Raw genomic sequence first — 24047 nt, forward strand, 5'->3', positions numbered from 1 at the left:
TGAGAACTCATGCTGTTACAGCGTGATTACCTGTAAATACCACATTAATGCAATAAATGCTCAAAATGATGTCCATCAACCTCAATGCATTTGGCAATACGTGTAACGACATTCCTCTCAACAGTGAGTAGTTCACCTTCCGTAATGTTCACACATGCACTGACAACGCGCTGACGCATGTTGTCATGCGTTATCGGTGGGTCACGATAGCAAATATCCTTCAACTTTCCCCACAGAAAGAAATCCGGGGATGTCAGATCTGGTGAACGTGCTTCGACAACCAATCCACCTGTCACGAAATATGATATTCAATACAGCTTCAACCGCACGCGAACTATGTGCCGGACGTCCATCATGTTGGAAGTACATTGCCATTTTGTCATGCAATGAAACATCTTGTAGTAACATCGGTACAACATTACGTACGAAATCAGCATAAATTACATCATTTAGATTGCCATTGATAAAATGGGGGCCAATTATTGTTCCTCCTATAATGCTGCACCATACATTAACCCGCCAAGGACGCTGAAGCTCAACTTGTTGCAGCCATTGTTGATTTTCCGTTGCCCAATAGTGCATATTATGCCGGTTTACATTAACACTGTTAGTGAATGACGTTTCGTCGCTAAATAGAATGCGTGCAAAAAACCTGTCATCGTCCCGTAATTTCTCTTGTGCCTAGTGGCAGAACTGTACATGATGTTCAAAATTGTCGCCATGCAATTCCCGGTGCATAGAAATATGGTTCGGGTGCAATCAATGTTGATGTAGCATTCTCAACAGCGACGTTTCTAAGATTTTCGATTCCCGCGCAATTTTTCTGCTACTGATGTGCGGATTAGCCACGACAGCAGCTAAAGCATCTGCTTGGGCATCATCATTTGCTGCAGGTCGTGGTTGATGTTCCACATGTGGCTGAACACTTCCTGTTTCCTTAAATAACGTAATTATCCGGCGAACCGTCCGGACACTTGGATGATGTCGTCAAGGATACCAAGCAACATACATAGCACATGCCCGTTGGGCATTTTGATCACAATAGCCGTACATCAACGCGATATCGACCTTTTCCGGAATTGGTAAATGGTCCATTTTAACACACGTTGCAAGGGCTGTGGGTGGACGAATCCCATGTCACCTTATCATGACCGACATGTGCTCGATTGGAGACAAGTCATATCACAAAGCAAATACCGTCCGCACTGACGGAATGTTACGTGATACCACGTACTTATACAGTTGTGACTATTACAGCGCCATCTATCACAAAGCGGAAAAAGTGGTCCAACTAAAACATTCATATTTCTTTACGTACTACATGAATGTGTAATAAAAAATGGGGGTTCCTATTTTTTTAAAAAAAGCAGGTGATATCCGTTTGACCTAAGGCAGCGCCATCTAGCGGGCCAACCATAGCGCCATCGGTTTCCTCCTTCAAGCTAGACGAGTTTCGTTCTTTGTAGTTTTTTCATTTTGCGCTTATTTCGTGAGATATTTGGTTCGGTCACTATCAATGGACCACCCTGCATATGAACTTACGTATTTTATGGGAAAGACTATATTGCATTACATCTGACAGAGTGAAAATCAATATTAATGTAAGATTGAATGCGTAAGTGAAAGTGAATGACTTTGCAGTCATTACAAGTGCATACTGTTTCGATCCCACACACAAGTGTGGTGTTCAAGTGTCCACAAATGGTGGCTTCAGTGACCTGTAAGTGCACATTTCTGAAACCACTTGCTTGATGCCATATTGCAAGTGCCCAAGTATAGACGATAGTTAGAGACCCACAGTAACTGGTGTAAGTACGTACACCAATAGTGGTGGTTATCACACTGATAAGAGCGAATTTGTGGTTATGACAATGCGAGTGACAGATCACTGTAGTAAAATGAGGATAATGATTGCTGTAACAAGTGAACTTCTTTTATTTTTTACCTTTTGGTTTTTAAATCTGAATAATGTCCTCTTAGTCTTTTAAAGCTGTTTATCTGAAAATAGTTGTATGTTCTCCTAAAACATGTTAGTTTTAATCTTAAACACCTTAGCTAATAGTGCTGTTGAGCACAGCTGCATCTCTTTTTGAAATGAAACTATATTTGTGCATCATTAAGCTATCACATACTTACCAACGATATATGTGAACAGATCACAGTAATTATAGAATGACCTAACTCGAATTTCCAAACTTGGGCCAGGCTTCTCAGTGATTTTATAAATATGTCTATAATATAACTCTTTGTAGAGAGTTAGAAATACCTGTAATAAATTGAGGAAAAGAGAAAAGCCATTAATTATTAGCGACACTTGTGGTGAAATAACACACTGTTAAAATATTCCTCATGCACATAACAATTTAATATATACTCACAGGATCTTGTCCAACTACACGAACCACCATTTCTTCTGAAGGCCAAGGAGCTTTCCCATAAGCGTCTTCCATTGTTTTTGGGAAACTGTAACATCATATAATCTTAATGCCGTGAAAGACCAGAAATAATATTAGCCATGTCCTACATGTGGGGCTGAATTTGCTACTGTGTTTATAAAACATGTGATACATTGCCGGAAAACAAAAGTCCGAACACATCCATTGGGAGTTTTCAAATTCATTTACAATTTATTGTAGAAATAATGCATATCAAGTACAAGGAAAGATTACATTAACAGAACAATATCTTGAGCCGGTCTGAGGTAACAGTTGTGTATATTCGTATGCAATGTAGCCTTCACAGGTAGAAATGCAGGCATAGACTCTAGCATGCAGTTGAATGTAAAGGTGAGGAATACTGCCTCGGAATACTTTATCGCACACCTGCTAGATATGTTTATGTAGCTCTGCAAGGGTTGTGGGTGGACGAATCCCATGTCACCTTATCATGACTGACATGTGCTCGATTGGAGACAAGTCTGGTCATATGCTGCCCAGGTGCGCTGATGCATGTCTTGCGGAGCACACTGAGTTATATGGGGGTGAGCGTTACCCTGTTGGAACAGTACAATACCTTCTTGCTGCAAGGGTGGCTGAAGAACTGATCAAACAACATTCTGCACATATTGAGCAATGGTCAGCATTCCCTCCACAAACAGCAAAAGTGAATAAGAGTTGTAACTTATAGCACCCCAGGCCACATGTCTGGGGTGAGACCAGTATCTCTTGGATGAATGCATTGGTTAACACAGTGCTCACCAAGTCTATGTTGTATGTGTGAATGACCATCACTTGCATGCACACAGCATTTGCTTCCATCAATAAAGACTATAGTGCACCACTCCATCCTCCAGTTGATTGTCTGACAGCAGCAGTCCATGCTGTGGTGTGGGTGGAAAACAGGGTAGATGTGTGTATGAACGCAGTCCCACTGCTTACAACCGGTTTGCAACAGTTCATGTTGACACTTGTGCACTCACATTTGCTCTTAACTGAGTTGAGGAAGCTGTATGATCTCTCTTACAATACAACTGTATTGGCAGGAATCTATGCTGTGTGGGTATCCAGAACCTCACCTGTCAGTGTGAGAATGCTCACACATCCATTACTGAAGCATCACTCCACAGCTGATGTGACACCTCGAAATTTGCAGCAATACTCTGAATTGATCCCGCCACTGGAAAGACCATAATACAATCCCTCTAAAAGTTATTCAGTTGGCGGTGCACCACATTGAGCCTTATGGGCACTGGAATAACCTACTGGCAGTATGAACATATAGCACTCTGGTAGCTATTGCTTTACGCCATCTGCTGGCATATTATGATGAAAACATTATCAGCACATCTACCATCTCCCAGGAGGCATGTTCTGTCATCAGATCAAAATGAACATTGTCTTCCATGGTGCTCCAGATTTTCTTTCTGGCAACGAGTTGCTGGACACTAAGCCTCAGAAGTCAGTTAACACATATTATGAAACAAGTAAAAAGTTGAGAATGGAACTTTGATTTTGTTGGATTACATATAATCCTGTTATTTTATGAATAACACAGTATTTGGAGATATAAGTGATAGCTATATTTGCCAGTAAAATTCTTTTGAAACATTAATGGCCATAATCAGATCTAAAAGGAAACTTAAGGAAAAGCTACTCTAGGATTTTATGTACAACATATGAAATATATTTAGTATTCTTTCAACACAGAATTCTCATACCAATACACAGCAGGCCAAGAATTGTAACTAAATTATAATATTCCACTAATCTTTCTGTACTACATCTGAGAAAAAGACATTCACTAGCATCATCTAGTTTTATGAAATTAATGTACCTTATGTATTTGCAAGACACACAAAAATTTCTTGAAGAAATCATTTTACAATACTGGACTTACATAAAGTAATTTTACAACACATTACATAATGTAATTTTATTCATCACACCCTACCCATTTCTAGATTGTATTAGTGAATGTCTGTATTTTATCATCCCCACTATACACGGTGTGTAAATGATAACTGTTTACAACATACCACAGTGATGCAGACATTTGCTGTAAATTGCATTTGCTTTGTACTGTGAAGTTTACCTACATTTATTTGCACTTAGCCATTGAGGACCTTTTTTTGTGTTATATCACAAGCAGTGTTGCAGACTTCATTATTTGACAAGTCACTAAGATAAGTAAACCTTTTTAACTCATTTGTGTGTCTTTGTTACTAATTTGTTGGAGTGTTGTAGAACCTTCGTTCTCCTATCCTGTTACCTGAGTCAGGGGCATAGTTGTGTAATAGTGGCAGGGAGAAATTGTCTTAGCGAAGTACTGCACCAGAAGCCATTTCATGAACTCGGCAACAGTGGCAACTCAGGCTCCAAAGCAGTAGCGACAAGGCCTTTACAAACCTGGCAATGGAGGTTTACAAAACTTACAATATCTGTTCTTTACTTTCAAGAAAGGAGAGGTGGTTAGAATTCCTTAAGAACATGTTGCAATTTCTTTCTGCATCTGCTGAATCCAATTACAAGGCCAAATACGTATCAAATGCCGCATGACACATTAAAATGCTACACATTTTTAACTTGTTGCACAATAAACAAAACAATCATTACATTTTAATATTCATTGTTTTACATTTTTACTCATTTATGTATTTCCCAATCCCTTCAACAGTCATAATATAAGCTATCAATTTGCTCTATTTCATTCTGTTTACTTACTGAGTTTCATACAGAGACTGCAATTCAAACAACATTCTCTCATTGACACATTCTGCAAAATACAGAAGAAAGTCCCTGACGGTTTTGTCTATTTGTGAATACTGTTCATAGTCATACTCAGCAGGAGCCTCTGAAGTGTGAGGATCATAATCCAGTCCTCCATTTTGATAAGACTCATACGCCTGAAAAGAAGGCAAAGAATTCATATTAAACCACTGGTGAAAAAGTATCAGCGAAACCCATTATTTTACAGTATAAATAATATCTACATCACTCGTCCCTTTAACAGTGATAACACTATACAGGTTAAACATTCACTCAGTTTTAATGACTGATGTGGGGAAAAAGGGAGTCACAGGCCATTAAGCATTTGCCTCTAATGAGTAGAGACAAAATAAGAAATATAATTAGAACAATGTTCCAACATTACCTCAATAAGCAACTGACACTCGCATAGTAGATTCGGTGACCAAGTAGTCAATGATGATAATTGCAAGCTCATTCCACTTTGAATTTATGGCTTTTTGGCTTGATGCCACATTTGACTGAGTAACTGCTACAATTACACTGTATGTATATATAGTTACACCATTGTAATAGGGGGACACTTCCATTTTCCAGCTATAGGTTGGGAGAGTCCGTGGATTTAAACTTTTAGCAGAGATTGGGCAGGTTAAAAAGACTGAGCAGTCAATCAGAGAACCAACTCAGTATGCTACATCTTAACCTCCTTGTAAACAAACAGATTCTACCTTTCTGATTCAGCTGACACAGAGGAGGGAATCAGTAGCTATAAGCTGAATATAGCATCACTGACTATAGGTGTTACAGGGAATGTCGAGAACAGCAGGAAATCTATTTTGCTTAATAATATAATAACAAGAGTGTTGGAGCCCATGAATCTGATATCAATGAAGGTGGTAAGGTTTGCATGCTCCTACCACCAGTGGCATGTGAATCACAGTGTTTACACAGTGTGCAGCACTGCTCACCAGGAACACAATCCTCAGCACAAATAGGATCACACTGCACCAACCAACTTCTTCCCACTCAGAATAAATGTAACATGCATAGCAGAGGTTCACTTACATGTTGCTCTCTTCAGTACTCAGACTCAACAGTCCAGCTGTTATACATATATAACAAGCACTGTGATGGACTTTGACTTTCTGAGGCTCTCACCTACAGCTCATAATTAACCAGGCCTAGGCCTGGTTATGAGTATGGTACACCTATTCTATGTAACCAGAGTACCATGCATGTAATAAATGAGTCTGTACTATACGAGCAGACATCATCAAGTATTCAGCTCTTGGTACAAAGCTGTGGAGCACCAAAGGATAAAATTCAAAGGAACTGTGCATAATCTTAATTCTTGAAGTGCTGAGCAAAATTATGAGATTGCCACCTGACTTGACCAGAATGGCTACATAGTTTGGGTCTTGTTTTAAGTCAGAAGGCAGCTCGAAATTAGCTTTCAGTCACAATACATGCACTAAAGTTGAAAGATGACACTGAGAAGGAATTCGGTCTCTTAAGATTGTTTCATGGTGAAAGATAATAACTATCACTGAAATAGTGAAATGGCAGACAGTGAGATATGTGATCACAGAATAGGAATCAAAGTCTTTCAGCAATGGAAAGGCATCTGGACAAGATGATATTATGTAAAAGAACTTGCTCCCCTTTTAGCAGCAGTGTACCAAACGATTGGGGAAAAAGTATAGGTCATTCTCAAGTTCAAGACATATGCACATAATTATAGGTCAGTATCATATACAAATACCTCTTGCAGAATTATGACCTTTTTAGAGAATGAAAATCACCATTTTAAAAATCAGCATGGAGATTACAAACAGAGATCTTCAGCAGCTAAGTACACATCATTTACCTATGTTATTTAGTATCAATAGAGAATGACACCCAGTTTAATGCCATGATTCTTGACTTTTTGTAAGTCATTCCATACCAGTTCGCATTGTCATTTTGTGAATGAAATACATTATTTAGTATAGGACCAGGTTTGTGGTTATATTCAGGACTTACTACACTGAAGTGCCAAATAAACTGGTATAGGCATGCGTATTCAAATACAGACATATATAGACAGGCCAAATACATTGCTGCAGTCAGCAAAGCCTATATAAGACAACAAGTGTCTGGCACAGTTATTGGATCAGCTATTGCTGCTACAACACCAGGTAAGCAAGATTTAAGTGAGTCTGAACATGGTGTTACAGTCGGTGCACAAGCGATGGGACACAGCATTTCTGAGGTAGTGATGAAGTATGGATTTTCCTGTACAACCATTTCAAGAGTGTACCGTGAATATAAGGAATCTGGTAAAACTTGAAATCTCTGATACTGTTGTGACCGGAAAAAGATCCTGCAAGAAAAGGACCAAATATGACTGAAGTGAATCGTTAAACATGACAGAAATGCAATCCTTTCGCCAATTGCTGCCGATTTCAATGCTGGGTCATCCAAAGTGGCAGCATACAAACCATTCAACGAAACATCATTGATATGGGCTTTCAGAGGCTAAGGCCCACTCGTGTATCCTTGATGACAGCACGGCACAAAACTTTACGCCTAGCCTGGCCCGTCAACACCGACGTTGGACTGTTGATTATTGGAAACATGTTGCCTGGTTGGACGAGTCTCATTTCAAACTGTATGGAGTGGATGGACGTTTGTGGGTATGGAAACAACATTATGAATCCATGGGCCCTGCACGTCAGTAGAATGAAGGCTCTGTAATCGCATGGGGCGTGTGCAGTTGGAGTGATTTGGGATCTCTGATATGTCTAGAAATTTCTCTGACAGGTGACACGCATGTAAGCATCCTGTCTGATCACCTGCATCCATTCATGTCATTTGTGCATTCCAATGGACTGGGCAATTCCAGCAGGACAAAGCAACATCCTACATGTCCAGAATTGCTACAGAGTGGCTCCACAAACACTCTTCAGAGTTTAAACACTTCCAATGGCCACCAAACTCCCCAGACATGAACATTATTGAGCATATCTGGGCTGCCTTGAAACGTGCTGTTCGTAAGAGATTTCCATCCCCTCGTACTCTTACAGATTTATGGACTGCCCTGCAGGATTCACGGTGTCAATTCCCTCCGGCACTACTTCAGACATTAGTCGAGTCCGTGCCACGTCATGCTGCGGCACTTCTGCATGCTTCTGGGGGCCCTACATGATATTAGGCAGGTGTACCAGTTTCTTTGGCTCTTCAGTGTAGAAGACAAAGCTTAACATGTCGTCGTTAACAGAACACAATCAACAGATGTAAATGAATTTTGGGAGTATGTCAAGGAGGGTTATAGGGTCTTTACTGTTTACTATAATATTTAAGTGTTCTGGCAGATAACTGGATGAACAATGAGTTTTTTTTTTTGTGCATGTTATTGTCGTTCAGAGGATTACAACAGCAGAAGACTGTAGCAAAATGCAGAAAAACAGCAGATGATTGCCTACTGGTGCAATGACTGGCAGTAGACTTTTAGTGCAAATTAACATAATGTATTGCATGTAAATATGCGAAGAGACTGACTTATTTCATTATGCCATAGGTGGTAAATCAGTGAAAGCAGTAAATAACTGAAATACCTAAAATTAACTGTCTGGAGTGACCTAAAGAGGGATGACCACATAAAAAAATTGTAGGAAAAGCAGATGCTAGACTAAGATTCATTGGAGAAACTTAAGGAAATGTAATTCATCCACACGACCAGAAACACTCTACGAACTCCACTGACAGTCACTAGAAGAAAGGTGTTGTCCATCATGGAGATTTACTGTTGCAATTCTGACTGTGTACATCCCAAGGAAAGTCTGGCAATACCTTTTATTTTCTGCTGTGGCAGAAATACCTAAGTACAGTACTTAATGCATCAACATTAACTTTCTCTAACATGCTCAAAATACAGAAAAATGTAAATTAATGCCAATGAGTAGGAAAAGCAATCCCGTAATGTTCAAATACAGCATCAGTGGTGTACTGCTTCACACAGTCATGTCGATTAAATATACAGGCGTTGTTGTTGTTGTTGTGGTCTTCAGTCCTGAGACTGGTTTGATGCAGCTCTCCATGCTACTCTATCCTGTGCAAGCTTCTTCATCTCCCAGTACCTACTGCAACCTACATCCTTCTGAATCTGCTTAGTGTATTCATCTCTTGGTCTCCCTCTACGATTTTTACCCTCCATGCTGCCCTCCAATACTAAATTTGTGATCCCTTGATGCCTCAAAACATGTCCTACCAACCGATCCCTTCTTCTAGTCAAGTTGTGCCACAAACTTCTCTTCTCCCCAATCCTATTCAATACCTCCTCATTAGTTACATGATCTACCCACCTTATCTTCAGCATTCTTCTGTAGCACCACATTTTGAAAGCTTCTATTCTCTTCTTGTCCAAACTATTTATCGTCCATGTTTCACTTCCATACATGGCTACACTCCATACAAATACTTTCAGAAACGACTTCCTGACACTTAAATCTATACTCGATGTTAACAAATTTCTCTTCTTCAGAAACGATTTCCTTGCCATTGCCAGTCTACATTTTATATCCTCTCTACTTCGACCATCATCAATTATTTTACTCCCTAAATAGCAAAACTCCTTTACTACTTTAAGTGTCTCATTTCCTAATCTAATCCCCTCAGTATCACCCGATTTAATTTGACTACATTCCATTATCCTCGTTTTGCTTTTGTTGGTGTTCATCTTATATCCTCCTTTCAAGACACTGTCCATTCCATTCAACTGCTCTTCCAAGTCCTTTGCTGTCTCTGACAGAATTACAATGTCATTGGCAAACCTCAAAGTTATTACTTCTTCTCCATGAATTTTAATACCTACTCCTAATTTTTCTTTTGTTTCCTTTACTGCTTGCTCAATATACAGATTGAATAACATCGGGGAGAGGCTACAACCCAGTCTCACTCCTTTCCCAACCACTGCTTCCCTTTCATGCCCCTCGACTCTTATAACTGCCATCTGATTTCTGTACAAATTGTAAATAGCCTTACGCTCCCTGTATTTTATACCTGCCACCTTCAGAATTTGAAAGAGAGTATTCCAGTTAACATTGTCAAAAGCTTTCTCTAAGTCTACAAATACAGGCGTAATAATGTAAAACCAAATGAAGTGGAACGAGCACATAAGGACGGTAGTAAAAAAGCCAAATTATTGACTTTGTTTCATTGGGAGAATTATATGAAAGTGCAGTTCATCTGTAAAGTAGACTGCATATAGAACACTAATGTGACACATTCTTGAGTACTGCTCCAATATTTGAGATCCTTGCCAGGTCAGATTAAAGCAATTCAGAGGCAGGCTGCTAGATATGTAACCAGCAGGTTCAATCAACACCAGAGTATCATGGAGCTCCTTTATGAACTCAAGTGTAAATCCCAGAAAGGACAACAATATTATTTTCACATAAGGACCATGAAGATAATAAGAGAAGAAAAATATGGATTCGTATGGTGGTTTTTGGGGCACATGTGCAGAAGTGGATACAAGGTGTTGAATTGTTATCAAATTGAATATTTGTTGAAGAATTTTGACTTGAAGGACAAATATACAAATACATGTAATAAATAATTTAAAATTGCGTTTCCACTTTCTGTTTCTGCCCAACCTTGGTGTTTCTGTGATACTACAGGATTCTGGATGCAAGCAACATAAATAGAAATGGAAACATCCACTTACAAGTTATCACAGATCTCCAGCTATGCTTCTAATCCTTCTGTTGTAACAACCAGGGTTCACAATTATAAACATTCACTTTGCCAACTCAAAACCAAGTTATTACCTTCCAACCTAACGTAAACATTGCACTGCACTATAGATCAGCATCACCACAGTGAAGGAAACACTAGCCACAAAATGTTATTAGTCCAGATGTTAGCAGAGTAAACATAGCTGGTGAAAAACTATTCATTGGGTACCAAGTATCTTGCTGCCTCAAACCTTAACAAATGCACTGCAAACATTTGATCTATACCACAAACAAGCACAGAATGTGGATGGTTCCTTCTAAAGTTTAGAACATGAATGGAACAGGAAATAGATAGTGTTACTTGTACAAGAAATACCCTCCATCATTCACTATTAGGTGGCTTGCACACTACAGCTGTAGAAAGCCAAGTTCTCTTGTAATTAGTTCCTCTACAGTAAATATTCACAGGCTGAAAGATGTCCTTGCTCTTATTTTTGTTTACTTTTGCAAACAACAAGCAAAGTTCTGCATTTTACAATATCCCTGTTCCTAGAAGATCACCCTCATTTGTGTATGCAAACATGACAGCTCTAGGGAACAATGTAATCTATCAGTATGTTCTCTGAACAAGGATATTACATGTTACATATATCATGTCTCCAATATTATTGTTTCTGTGTGTCAGTTGGCAATCTCTCATGTCTTTTGCTTTCAGTATATCATTTAGTTGATCTTTGTGGTACAGCAGTCCTATGATTTTGTGGTGGTTCATATTTAATCTGTCACATATGTTGGTTTTGTGTATAAAAGTACAGCTGTCATCAATGTGAAAGTATATTTGAATTCTGCAGTGCTTTATTGGTGCTACTGGAGGTGGTAAGCTCTTGCCTTCTTTCCATCTTTGAATAGCCCTATCCAGCCAGATATATGGGCACCTACAGTTTCACAGACTCCAAGTTATGGTACAAAATGAAAATTTTAAATTAAGGTGAAACATGTAATATGTGAAAGGAAAAAAATTCTATTAGTGACTAGGGATTGAATTCAGGATCTTTGGATTTGTAGTCTGACACTTATCCAACAAGCCCCACTAATTACTGCTGCTACTGAGCTCATTTCTGGCACTAATGCCACTCAGCATGCAGTTCCCCTTCCTCTGGAACACACTCAAGGAAAGAGGGACAATTTGGTTATCATATTTCAAGAGACACAATTTCTCTGGTGGGGCTGTTTGGTTATAAAATCTGAGTTTTTGAGTTTACATAGGGTCACTGGTGAAAAGATGAGCTGTACTGAATGTTGTCATTAAGTGAACCTAACATCTACATGGTTTGGACAAAAATATGGAAACACCATGAGAAATGCTTGTTTGAAAATAAACGAAGATGATAGCCAAGCCTGCAGGTTTCACTGTTGTGTCTGACCATGAACAGCACCTGTGCGTACTCCTCAATACATTGCAAGTGTCAGTCGTCACCAGAACAGTGTTCGCTGCAGTTGTGAGTGCATTATGTCGAAACTAAGTGGATTCAATCATGGAAAAATTGTTGGTGCTTGTATGGTGGGTGCTACTATAATCAAGAGAGCCTAAGCATTTGGTGTTTCAAAGACACCACACCAAAAGTTTGTGCAGCATACACTGAAAGTGGAAAAGTATCATCCACTAAGTAACAACTCAGACAAAACTGGCAGGCAGCAACTGACGAGGATTGTGATGAAAAATAAAGCAAAGACACCTGTGAAAGTCACTACAGCACTGAATGTTGCACCAGTGAACCCTGTTGGCACCAAAACAACAAAAAGGGAGCTCCATAAGCAGGACATTACAGGGTGAGCTGGAATTCCAAAACAACTCATCAGTGATAAAGTGCCTTTAACAGGAAAATTTGGTGTCAAAGATATAAAACCTGTACTATGGGGCAATGGAAGAAAGTCATTTGGTCAGATGAGTCTTGTTTCACACTGTTTTCAACTTCCGGTCAAGTTCACACTTCAGGAGCAAAACACAGCGAGAGTTTAACAATGATTTGGGCAGCAATATTATGGTATTCAGTTGGTCCAATGGCTGCTCTGCCAGATTGTGTTACTGCCAAGGGTTATGTGAACATTCTGGCTGGCCAGGTCCATCACGTTATGTTTGTGCCCCAAAGGTGATGCTGCATTCAAAGACGACAGGATCCCTGTTCACACTGCTTGCACATCCAAGACTAGCTTTGTAAGCATCTGGCACCTGGATGAATTGTCACATCTCCCCTGACAACCACAGTTCCAAGATTTCAATATTATTGAGGCTTTGTGATCTATTTTGAAGAGAACAGTGCATGATCGCTATACACCTCCATCATCATTATCTGAACTTACCAGGAAGAATGGATTAGATTCTAAGATTCCCTTGTAAAGCGTACTGGACCTGTACTCATCCACTCCGACATGCCTGGAAGCTGTATTTAATGCCAACAGGTTTCTTACACCGTATTAGGTGTTGTGATGTGTAGTGATTTTGGTGCTTCCATATTTTTGTGCAACCTCTGTTGGTCCAATCGTTGAACTAATGATCCATTTAAGTGAAGCTGGCAGTGTGATTGTATTTAACAATTGGTTAAGAATGTTACACACTTCGAGAAGTACTTATTTAATTTTGAGAAAATTCTTCATTTGTATTCAGGGCAGAGTGTCTGGTTTTGCATGTCTGTGTTGGTTAATTTTCCTATTTGTAGGGAAGATTGCAGTGCTGCAGTTAGCACAAGGGGAAAAGTGGGGGGGGGGGGGGGGGGGCGAGTTACTATTAAAGTTGATTAACCTGGTTTGGAGGAGGTTAAATTTAATTTCCTAGGGATTTGCCTGTGGCTGATGGTTGATAATTTGCGTAAAGCTGAATCAGTGTTAAAAGTCATGAGAAAAGGAATGCCAGCCTGTGATTAGCTATTATTAAATAAAACATGTAGGGGAGGGGTATTATCCATTCACTTATGAAAGAGAGGGAGGGAGAGAGGGTTTCATCGTGTGGAATTTAAAAATAGCAAGCTGTAGCATGACCTAAATGTGGATCAGATCAACATGAACGTGGTGAGTACATTGATGGGGGGAGGGGGGGGAATGTCGTCTATGCTGCATTATCCACGGCGGGTGCAATATGGCTACAGCAGCAACACCTGTGCCTTTCAAGACAATATCTACTCACATATTTCCAGTTCAAGTGTATTACTGAGTCTCCCTTGCAGTATTTTAACAGCTTCGTCACTTTTCCATGCACTTTTGCTTCTGGTTTCAGTCTTTCTGTTTTGTAATATAAAACAACCACCACAGAGAAGTACAAATAAAAAAATCACAATAATTACATATCCAGCAACAACTGTTGTCCCAATCTGACTTTCGTACCCGGGACTTCAATCAGTGATACGAAAATGGTGAGTAAGACAGAAGGCACAACAATGTTCATTCTCTTCTTCTAGCTATAGTATCTTAACGTAAAAAAACTATCTGTCGTCACATTGTTAACCCGACCAGGGTATACTGGACATACTGGAGTTGGTAAGCACTTGCTTCTTCTGACTATTAAACTAATTTACGGATGACGACGTTGATGATTGTGTGTTCAAAGAGATTAAACTGCTAGGTTGTCAGTCCCTCCTTTTCAAGAGAGAAACATGTAAAAAGAGAAAAAGTGGGGACTTGGCTGCTCCAACTATATAACCAAGTAAAAGAGTTTGAAAAAGGATGTGGCAGAAGTTTTAACACAATATGTAAAATAAAACAGAGAAATAATCCAAGCAGCACCACACACAAGAGGGTCTAAAGCCACAAAAAGGTGAGGGAGGATGAAAGTACACAAACTGCAGTCACACGGAGTGGGGGTACCCACTGCATAGGGAGACTCGCCTGCCCCGCATCTACCCCTAACACTGAAAGTGGGGGATTATTACAGTTTAGTGCAAAAACTGCTCTCCCTCAGGAAATGCAACACTTTGGTAGTGGCCGCCTCATCATCCACAAGCATCTGAGGTAGTGAGATAGGCAAGCTGAGAGTGTGCTGCGGGTCGGCCATCAGGACGCATTCACCAAGAACATGCGTTACTGACAATGGACTATCACAGCTGCAATGAGGAGGGCCCTCCCAACACAGAAGGAACTCGCAGGTGAGTCTAGTGTGGCTGATGCACAATCAGCCCGTCACAACAGCATCTTTCCAAAAGGCCTGGAAAGATGGATGCCACACCTTTGTGGACCCCTTAATCGCTCTTAACTTGTATTGGGCCGTAGCAGCCTGCCATTCCAATTCTCAGAGCCTTACAATATTGGATCAAAGTTGAAATCTAAGTCTGCGTCCGGTATTCTGACATCAAGATGGTCTCCTGAATTTGCATCTTTAGCTAGATGATCGACAAATTCATCTCCTGGAATGCCCATGTGGCTCAGTGTCCAGATGAAGGTCACTGTCTTTCCACAGCTGTAGAGGTCCTGGACGTTGGCGACCAACAGATTTTTGGGATAGCACAGGCCTTTCAAGCAACTCATGGAATTCATGAATTTGACATACTGTAAAGCTTGAATGGCAACCAACTCTGCAGTGTATACACTGCAGGCACTCGACAGAGTGAGCTTCTCATGTCCCCTTGCATGAGTAAAAGAGTAAAACCCTGTCGTTGACTTTTGAACTGTCCGTGTAGATTCATACCGAATTAGAATAACTGTAGAGGATCGAACAAAACAGGTAGGAGAACAGTAGGATCAGCATCTTTCTTGGGGCCACAACAGAGGTCCAACTGTATCACTGGACAGGGAGTGTGTGTGTGTGTGTGGGGGGGGGGGGGGGGAGGAGGAGGAGGAGGAGGAGGAGGAGGAGGAGGAGGAGGTTGCCGAGGGAGAGCCCTAGAAACAAAGAGGTTGTTGGAGGTCCTTCAGTAGAGTATGGAGTTGGATCCCAGCTGGTCTACCCAGTTCTGGGTGGTGTGCTAACAGTCTAAAGCAGAGTTCTGTGGAATGGGTGAGTAGGTATCTGACAGACTGTGACTGCATAATTAGCCAGAAGCTGTCGTTGTCTAACTCGCAGTGATGGGACACTGGCTTCCACCAGGAGGCTGTCAACAGGATCAGTCAGAAGGCCCCTGTTGCCAATCGCATGCCAGTGTGGTGAACAGGGTCCAGCATACTTGGTAAGATCGGTGCTACCAACCCACAGGCAACACATCCATACTCTTAGTATGATAAAACCAGAGATTTGTACAATATAAGAAGAACTAACCAGACGACACCCCACAAAGAGTTACTAAGAAAATAAGAGAGCATTTAGCTTCAGCATACAAGTTATCTCGAGCTGGCAGGCATGTGACAGCCAAGTTAGGTCGTTGTCAAATAAAATACCTACAAATTGAAAAGTTCCGACGACTTCAAGTCACTGGTCACCAAGACATATTTCTGGGCGCAGGTGTACAGACCAGTTGGTAAAACTGATGGGCATCATGCAGGGCCCAGTCTTGTACTCTCCAGACAGCCCTGATGTTGGCACTCAGCAGTGCACAGTGATGCAGAGGCACAGTACAGGCAAAGATTATCCACATACAGTAACAGAGAGAGATTGTGGTGCCCACTGCATTTACATCATCATTGATGGCAACAGCAAACAGAGTTATGGCTGTATATATTGTTTGCTGAGAGTTGAATCTATCCAGACCAGAAAAGTCTGATATAGAAACTCCGGATAAAAAATGGTAACAAAATTACACTGTCATTTATAGGTGACATGCAGTTTAAAGCAGTCTCCAAATCATGTTGCAACTAGACAATTTTTAAATTAAAATGACAGCTAGAGGTGAAAGAGGCAACAAGTGACCAAAAAAATCCATAGACCAATTGAAGATTGAAATCTGTTGATTTGTAAACACCTACTGATATCACCTATCTACACTGACCTATGACGACATCAAAATGACAGAGATAAACAACTCATAAAACACAATATGCATAAAATATGCACCATATCAAAAACTAGGGTTATCCTCCTGATTTCAAATTAATTGTCTTCCCCACATTCCAAACTAACCCAGACAGTGTTTCACTACAAATCAGTCACAATACACATTAAAAAAAGTAATAAAGAATCAGAATCAATACTGTCAGTGTTCTGTTCTATCTTTGCTTGCATATGTTAAGACATCATATACCCTCAACATCACTATGTCACAGGTCATAGCTAAGTCCGATTGCGCTAGGTTCAACCAACCCTACGTACTTCGATAACAAGATCACTATTAATGGTTTGTTTTTATTTCACCCGATAGATAGGCCTATGTTGTTTTACTTTCTTAGGTAGTCGCGTAATAAGAAAGGATATTACACATTGTTTGAAATTTCTGATCACTGTGCTTACCAGTGCAATGATTCATCTTCAGGAAGGTTCCAATGGCAGAATACCAGAGACTAACATGCCACTGACATATCAAAATGCATAGTACTGTTGTCTCAATCAGAATACTGAATGATTAAGGTTTTTCAAACTGTTAAGTGTAGAGTATTAGGCACATGGCTCATTTAAACTCATTTTCAGTTCCACTTTGAAGATCTACCACAATACAAAATATGATACTGTTGTACAATTTTGGAACATGTCTGACACTCGCATAATTCTGGAGACCGAAAATCTCCTATGTAGGATTCAGCATAGGTTTCAAAAACAACAATTTTGGGTAACCATATTCTATACCCGGCGTGGTTTACAAACGTCGAAAACGCTTGCAGGATCTTTCTTTCTTTCTTTCTCCCTTAGAACTGCACGAGATTTGCTTCTACCTGCATTACAATCTTCGCTGCCATGTATATGCCATGTATATGTTATTTTTAACTGTTTAATATTTGGTTGCGGTATCTTAATTACAGTGCCAAACGTAAACACCCAGCATTCCAATAAGCGGCGACAGGTTAACACGAAATCGCTGTGTGTCATATTTTCACAGTAACTAGCTGAGATCGTGTCTATCAGGTCACTATTATTCTAATACTACACAGTAGTATTACGTTTGTACTTCAATCATCAACATAACATTACATCCAACTGAGGGTGACTGGGCAACAAAAGTTGAAGATTTATAGTAATGCTTCCATAGTTTGAAAAGTGAATGTACCCATATTTTTAATATTCTCAGAATCGAACGGTAAAATTCTTACAGTATCCACATAAATACTGAAAATCTTTCTGTGCACTGTCACAGCAACATCAAATGATTGATCTAAATATAACAACAGCGGCAATAAATATGATAAACAATATAATAATGATTAATTGAAGCTGCGTATAATTCATTACAAACTACCAATGTGCGGATAATGAATGAAACTAAACATTCAATAACATACAGAAACAACCAAGGGCATACATCCATATGTGCATATCTCACGTAAACACGTGATTTTTATTTTCTCTTGCTTAAAAAAATAAAACATCTCAAATTTCACTTCGTCAAAAGATAGAAATTTACTAACCGGATCTACGTATTTTTCGTTGCCGTACATGTTCACGTGTTGTTACTACACACTTACACAAATACAAACCAAAACTGAAACCTATCTAAGAGGTTGTGCAAGAGGGCACCAGCAGATATGTCTGTGGGACTACCACGATGGCTAAGTTGACAAATGGCCAAAGATCTAGCGTGGGACGCTGCCTCGAAAATTTTGGAGTTATTTGATTATCTCATATAATCGATGACATATAAGCCGAACGAACTTAGTGGTAAGATATAATATATGGTACTGTTTTGTAGGATCACGAAAGAAGTGGTCGCAATGGACGTCGACGGAACGGAAGTCAACGTCACCGTGAAGTGGAGGTGTCTCTTGGCAGATTAAAACTGTGTGCCTGATGCAGACACGAACGCAATACCGTATCTTTCACGACCAACGCTCTACAGACTAAGTTATACAGCCACACGACCCACTGTCCACCCTCACAGCATTACTTCCACCAAAACCTTCCTCATACTTTCACAACTTCACAGACCTTCTCCTGCATAACTTGCACGATTGATCGTCTTGGAAGAAAGGATATTACGAAGCAATTGCTAAGACATGACTTAAGAGGTAATTCCCAGAATGTATATTTCGCTTTATAGCGGGGTATGCACTGAAACTGCTAAGTCATTTATTAGGTTATTGACACTTTTTTCCATGATGGCATATTGTGCTACAGATGCTGGACAACTCACGCACATTATTTTTATGCACAAATAGAATAGCACATAATGTAGACCACTAGAATGCATCTTCTAGTCACATACTAGTTGAACTGTACACAGTGCACTAAACATACATACAAATTAAATGATAAAATTATAAACTTTTAGGTCCACCAGGGAAACAGCAATATAAGGCGTACCTCAGGGCTCAAACCTTGGTCCCTTCCTTTACCTCATACATAGTAACGAAATTGTACAATCCGTTAACTCCCTTATAAAAAGCTATGCCAATGATGCCTGAATGTTATTCTAATGTAGAGAATGTAACGAGCTGTAATCTTTTGCTACTAGTAGTGTAACACGTGCAATGAAATTTCAGTACTCAAGGCTTCAAAATTAATGTCACCAAATTTTAATTACTGACATTTATGATGAGCTGTTGTTACTACACTGATGTAACTAATGCGTGTAAAATATTGGTAACAAACTGGGTGCTGTAAGATTCTGTGTCTGCACTCATGAAAATTTGCACTGGATAAACCAAATTAATTCTGTATGTGATAAAGTCACTTGTGTCTTATATGCTCTTAGCCAGTTTGTAAAGATAGTTCTGAACTTAGCACCAAAAATAGTATCCTTTGGAACGATGTACAACTTTCTTCATTATGAAAATGAATTGTGGGGCTATGCAGATGATATCCACTGAAAAAGGATATTGCTGTTACAGAAAAGAGCAATAATACTTCTATATGAGATAGAACATAGAGAATCACATCATGAAATTTTTTTGCAGTGTAAATACCTAACACATATTCTTTATACATTTTTAAACAATGGAAACTCCAGGTTGTAGAAATACTGAAAAGTACATAGGTCCAGTTTGTATGTTGTTTATACATTTTTAAATTAGATACAATTTTTATGAGTCAACCAACAGATGTTATCAAGTGCAATGAAGTACATGATCATAACACAAGGCCAAAATATAATTACTTCTCGAAAATAGTAATATCAAAAATGACAAGTCGAGGCCAACATATCAGTGGTTTGATTTGATTTAACAGATTACCAAACTCTTTAAGAATGTGTAAGGGGAATGATTTTAACATAAAATTAAAATCTTTTCTTATAGAAAATTTTTTATATTCACTCAATGAATTTTAAGACGCTACTTGTGACATGAACCAGCAGCATATCAGCTGGAAAGTAATAAAAGTAAATAGTATAAAAAATATAAAATGTAGCAGTTGAAGTATTCAGTATATTTTGTAAGTGTAATTATTTTTGTACTATACTTTATGATGTTTCCAAAAGCTGTCATTCTGGTAGTCTGATACGAAGAAATTGTAAATAAATAAATAAAGCATAATATAGAAACTTAGTATATACTGGGTACCCCATTTATTTTGACCACCCTAAATAACTGTTCATTCAGATGCAAATTACAAAATGATTCAAGCAAATGTTCTTTAGCCATCAGGGGTTATCAATCAGCATCATTGACTTCATTGTAGCTTTGTTTTTTACAAAGAGATGAACAGAAGTATGACTTTTTTTAAATGGCACCCTGTATTTTTTATTTGGTAATTCATTTCCACTCTTAATGATCCATTCAAAAATGTATCAGAGTGTACCATTCAGTGAAACACAACATTATTAATTACATACCAAAACATTGACCTTGAGCCATGATCACAAACTCGTCCACTTGCTGGAGTTGTCAGAAAACAAATGAAAACAAAGTAAAAACATAACACAAAATTGACTTTTACTCTCCTGTACCGATGTCCAGGAGTAGAGCATTCAAAGGTGCTCAAAGTGGTGACCCTGGACACCCATACACAGGTGCACTCGTGGAATGAAAGAATTATTTACTGCTTCCAGTGTTGCCTGCTGAAGAGAATTACAAGCAAGCATGATACGTTCCCGTATGTCCTCTGGAGTTGTTGGAATATTGAGAGACAACATCTTTGATGCATCCTCAAAGAAAAGAGTCCAGAGAATTTAAATCAGGAGACCTAGCAGGCCAAGTAACTGTTCCTCCTCGACCAATCCACCTGGATGGATACCTTTGGTTCAGGTGCATGCAAGGCATTATGTTCCAGATATCCATTATTTTGATACCACATAAGCATTCTGGTTCTTATCGGCACTTCATCCAGGAAGAATTTATCTGAGGAAGTTGGCATATGCTGTGCTGTTTGGACTACCATTAATGAAATAAAGGCCAATAATTGCAGTACCAAGCATCCCACACCGGACATTAACTCTCCATTGATGCTGATGTTCCACATGTCTAAGCCATTGTGGGTTGTTGCTGCACCAATAATGCATGTTCCTTGTATTTACCTGTCCTTTGTTTGAGAAGGAACATTCATCGGTAAATAGAACATTGGAGAAGAAGTTCATGTTGGCAAGTATTTGCTGCTGTGGATACTGACAGAACTGTACACAGTTCTGGAAATCATTCCCATGCAATTCTTGATGTTTGGTACACATGGTAAGGATGGAACCGGTGATATGTAAGAATACGATTTATACAGGTTTTAGGAACACCAATCTCATGTTCAAGCTGTCGTGTGCTCACATGTGGATTCATAGCAATGGAAGTGAGAACAGCAACTTGAGCAGCTTTGGTTGTGCGAATGCTACAGTGATTGCATTGTTGTGGGTTGAAACTTCCTGTTTCCTGAAACGTCGCAACAAGACGAGAAAACATGCGTCGGAAAGTTGGGTTCTTGTCAGGATATCGCTCTCTGTACAGTTCCACTGCCTACATAGCATTTCGCCTACCTAAAACAACAACAATAAAAGAAACCTTATGTCGATGCAGTTTGTAGGAAGGACACCCTTACTGTATGTCTACTCTACACAACACTATTTAAAAGGACTAAACTACTGTACTAAATGTACCCATACATAAGAAAACAGTATTGCAATTACTTTTCTTCTAACTTAAATTCTCCATAGATGAGTAGCATTTCTACCTTCTCTTAGTTGGTGTACATTCTACTCACACAACTCTTCAACTCTTCAACAGACGATGGTTAATGGAATGACTGGTGTGCATTCTACTTATGTTTACGTTTGTCCTCTGTCAACATTAGCACATAGATGTGTTTCATTACCCCGAATACCTGCACTAAGTGCTGGGAGCGTCAATGTCAATGTTGTGTTATGTAATTAATAACATTGTGTTTCAGTGAATGGTACACTGTGATACGTTTTTGAATAGGTCTTTAGGAGAGAAATGAATAACCGAATAAAAAATACAGGGTGCCATTTAAAAACGTAATACCACTGTTCATATCTTTGTAAAAAAACAAAGCTAAAACAAAGCTACAACGAAGGCAATCACACTGATTGATGTCCCCCTGATGGCTAAAGAACATTTGCTTGAAACATTCTGTAATTTGCATCTGGACAAACAGTTATTTAGGGTGGTCAAGATAAATGGGACACCCAGTATATAATACAATTAAGTGCATCATATTGAACACAGTAATTTGTATACCAATGTATTCTGTCACTGAGTAGAAACAAGGGAATTGTTGAAATAAATGTAATGATTGTTTAAAGGGTTTTATGTCCTGAATAGCTTTTATTCTCACAGCGAATTTGTTAAAAAGTTTCGATCCTTTACGGTTTTTGCATGGATTGAATGAAAGTTCTCCTAAGTCTGGAGTTGTCATCGACATCACAGATCCTCTACAAACTTTTTGTCATGATCTGTTACATTTGTCTTGAAAAATAAAACGGTTTCTTTTATTTAAATGCAAGGTAGTGCAGGAATGGTAAGTGTTGCAAAGCATGTTTGCACAGTTCTCTTATTTTGTTTCCATCTATTATTCTCATGGCCTTCTTTCAAATTTTAAATGTACTGAGTGCTGCTAGAGTTTCTCCAGAATATGTCTTCCAATAACTTCCAATGCCACTGTCAGTACGAATATAATCATTCTGAGTCTTTTGCTGCATCATTATAAAACACTAAAATAAATGTGCCACCAATGTTTCAGCCATCTTTGCTGCCGTCCTTTTTAGGATGAATAGCTGCTAGACTCTGGGAATGCTTTTTCCTATGCACCATCTTATTTTGGTTGTCAGGTGACTACCAATGTCACATTCTTCAATCCCAACTAACAGTTCAAAATATAGATTCATATGGAGGTGTGTTTGAACAGAAGGCAGTTGCCTGTGCTGCTCTGGGTAAAGACTGGAATGCAAGAGTGATTCGACAGCCTGTATTAAGAGATAGTGTCTTCCCGCAGCGAGATGCTGATGCCACACTGCAGTTCTCTTTGTCTGCTTGTACATACTGTTGAACCAGGGTCATATGGAGCTGCTGGATGGGACACATGCAGCCTGGTGGACTGGGGTCGATGGCAGCCAGGAAGTAACTTGAACTGACCACTGATGTTCATGCTGTTGGTGTGAATAGCAAATGGGGACCCCCAAAACATTTACCACAGAAAAAAGCTTGATGGCATCATTTTCACATTTGATTATTGTATGAGACTTCTCCATATGTTATCAGTAACTGAAGAATTGGGTGAATGGAATTTATGAAAACACATTTAAATGCAGCTGACTGTAGAAAAGAGGCAATGTAATTGACTAATTGGCAAATATGATAGTGAGAAGGGCAAAGTTCCAAATGTTTTGATGCAGTCACACATTTTATACAGTTATAGTCTTTTGTATAAAATTTTTGTGTTCATTTGTCTTTGAACAAAAACACAAGTTTTGTGTATACATCATACATGTACTATGCTACAAAAGGATTATAAATATTTCTACTTCTTACAGAAACATTAAGAGAGGACATAGGAGAAAATGGATATGTTTACATAATCTAACACAGATTTGATGCTTGAAAGGTAATAAAACCAAATTTTGGACGTGAGGTAATCATGTTATTGGCTACATTCTGGAATTTTTCAAATTTTTTCCTCAAAAATTTGATCATGGCATTGTTGGAA

At 39.1% G+C, this 24047-nt stretch overlaps 1 protein-coding gene across 1 annotated transcript in view; it reads right to left on the reverse strand.

Annotated features, from left to right (window-relative positions):
• The window catches only part of LOC124789477 (eukaryotic translation initiation factor 3 subunit L), a 60128-nt gene extending 41597 nt beyond the window's left edge, over positions 1–18531 (reverse strand). The window contains exons 1-4 of the mRNA XM_047256849.1: positions 18377–18531; positions 5160–5341; positions 2379–2463; positions 2137–2266 (exon numbers count right to left, since the gene is read on the reverse strand). Coding sequence (XP_047112805.1) covers positions 2137–2266; positions 2379–2463; positions 5160–5341; positions 18377–18406 — 427 coding nt within the window. The 5' untranslated portion in view covers positions 18407–18531. The remainder of the gene's footprint in view (positions 1–2136; positions 2267–2378; positions 2464–5159; positions 5342–18376) is intronic.
• Between the last annotated feature and the right edge of the window lie 5516 nt (positions 18532–24047).

This window comes from Schistocerca piceifrons, chromosome 3 (genome assembly GCF_021461385.2).
Source record: "Schistocerca piceifrons isolate TAMUIC-IGC-003096 chromosome 3, iqSchPice1.1, whole genome shotgun sequence".
Classification (NCBI taxonomy): Eukaryota; Metazoa; Arthropoda; class Insecta; order Orthoptera; family Acrididae; genus Schistocerca; species Schistocerca piceifrons.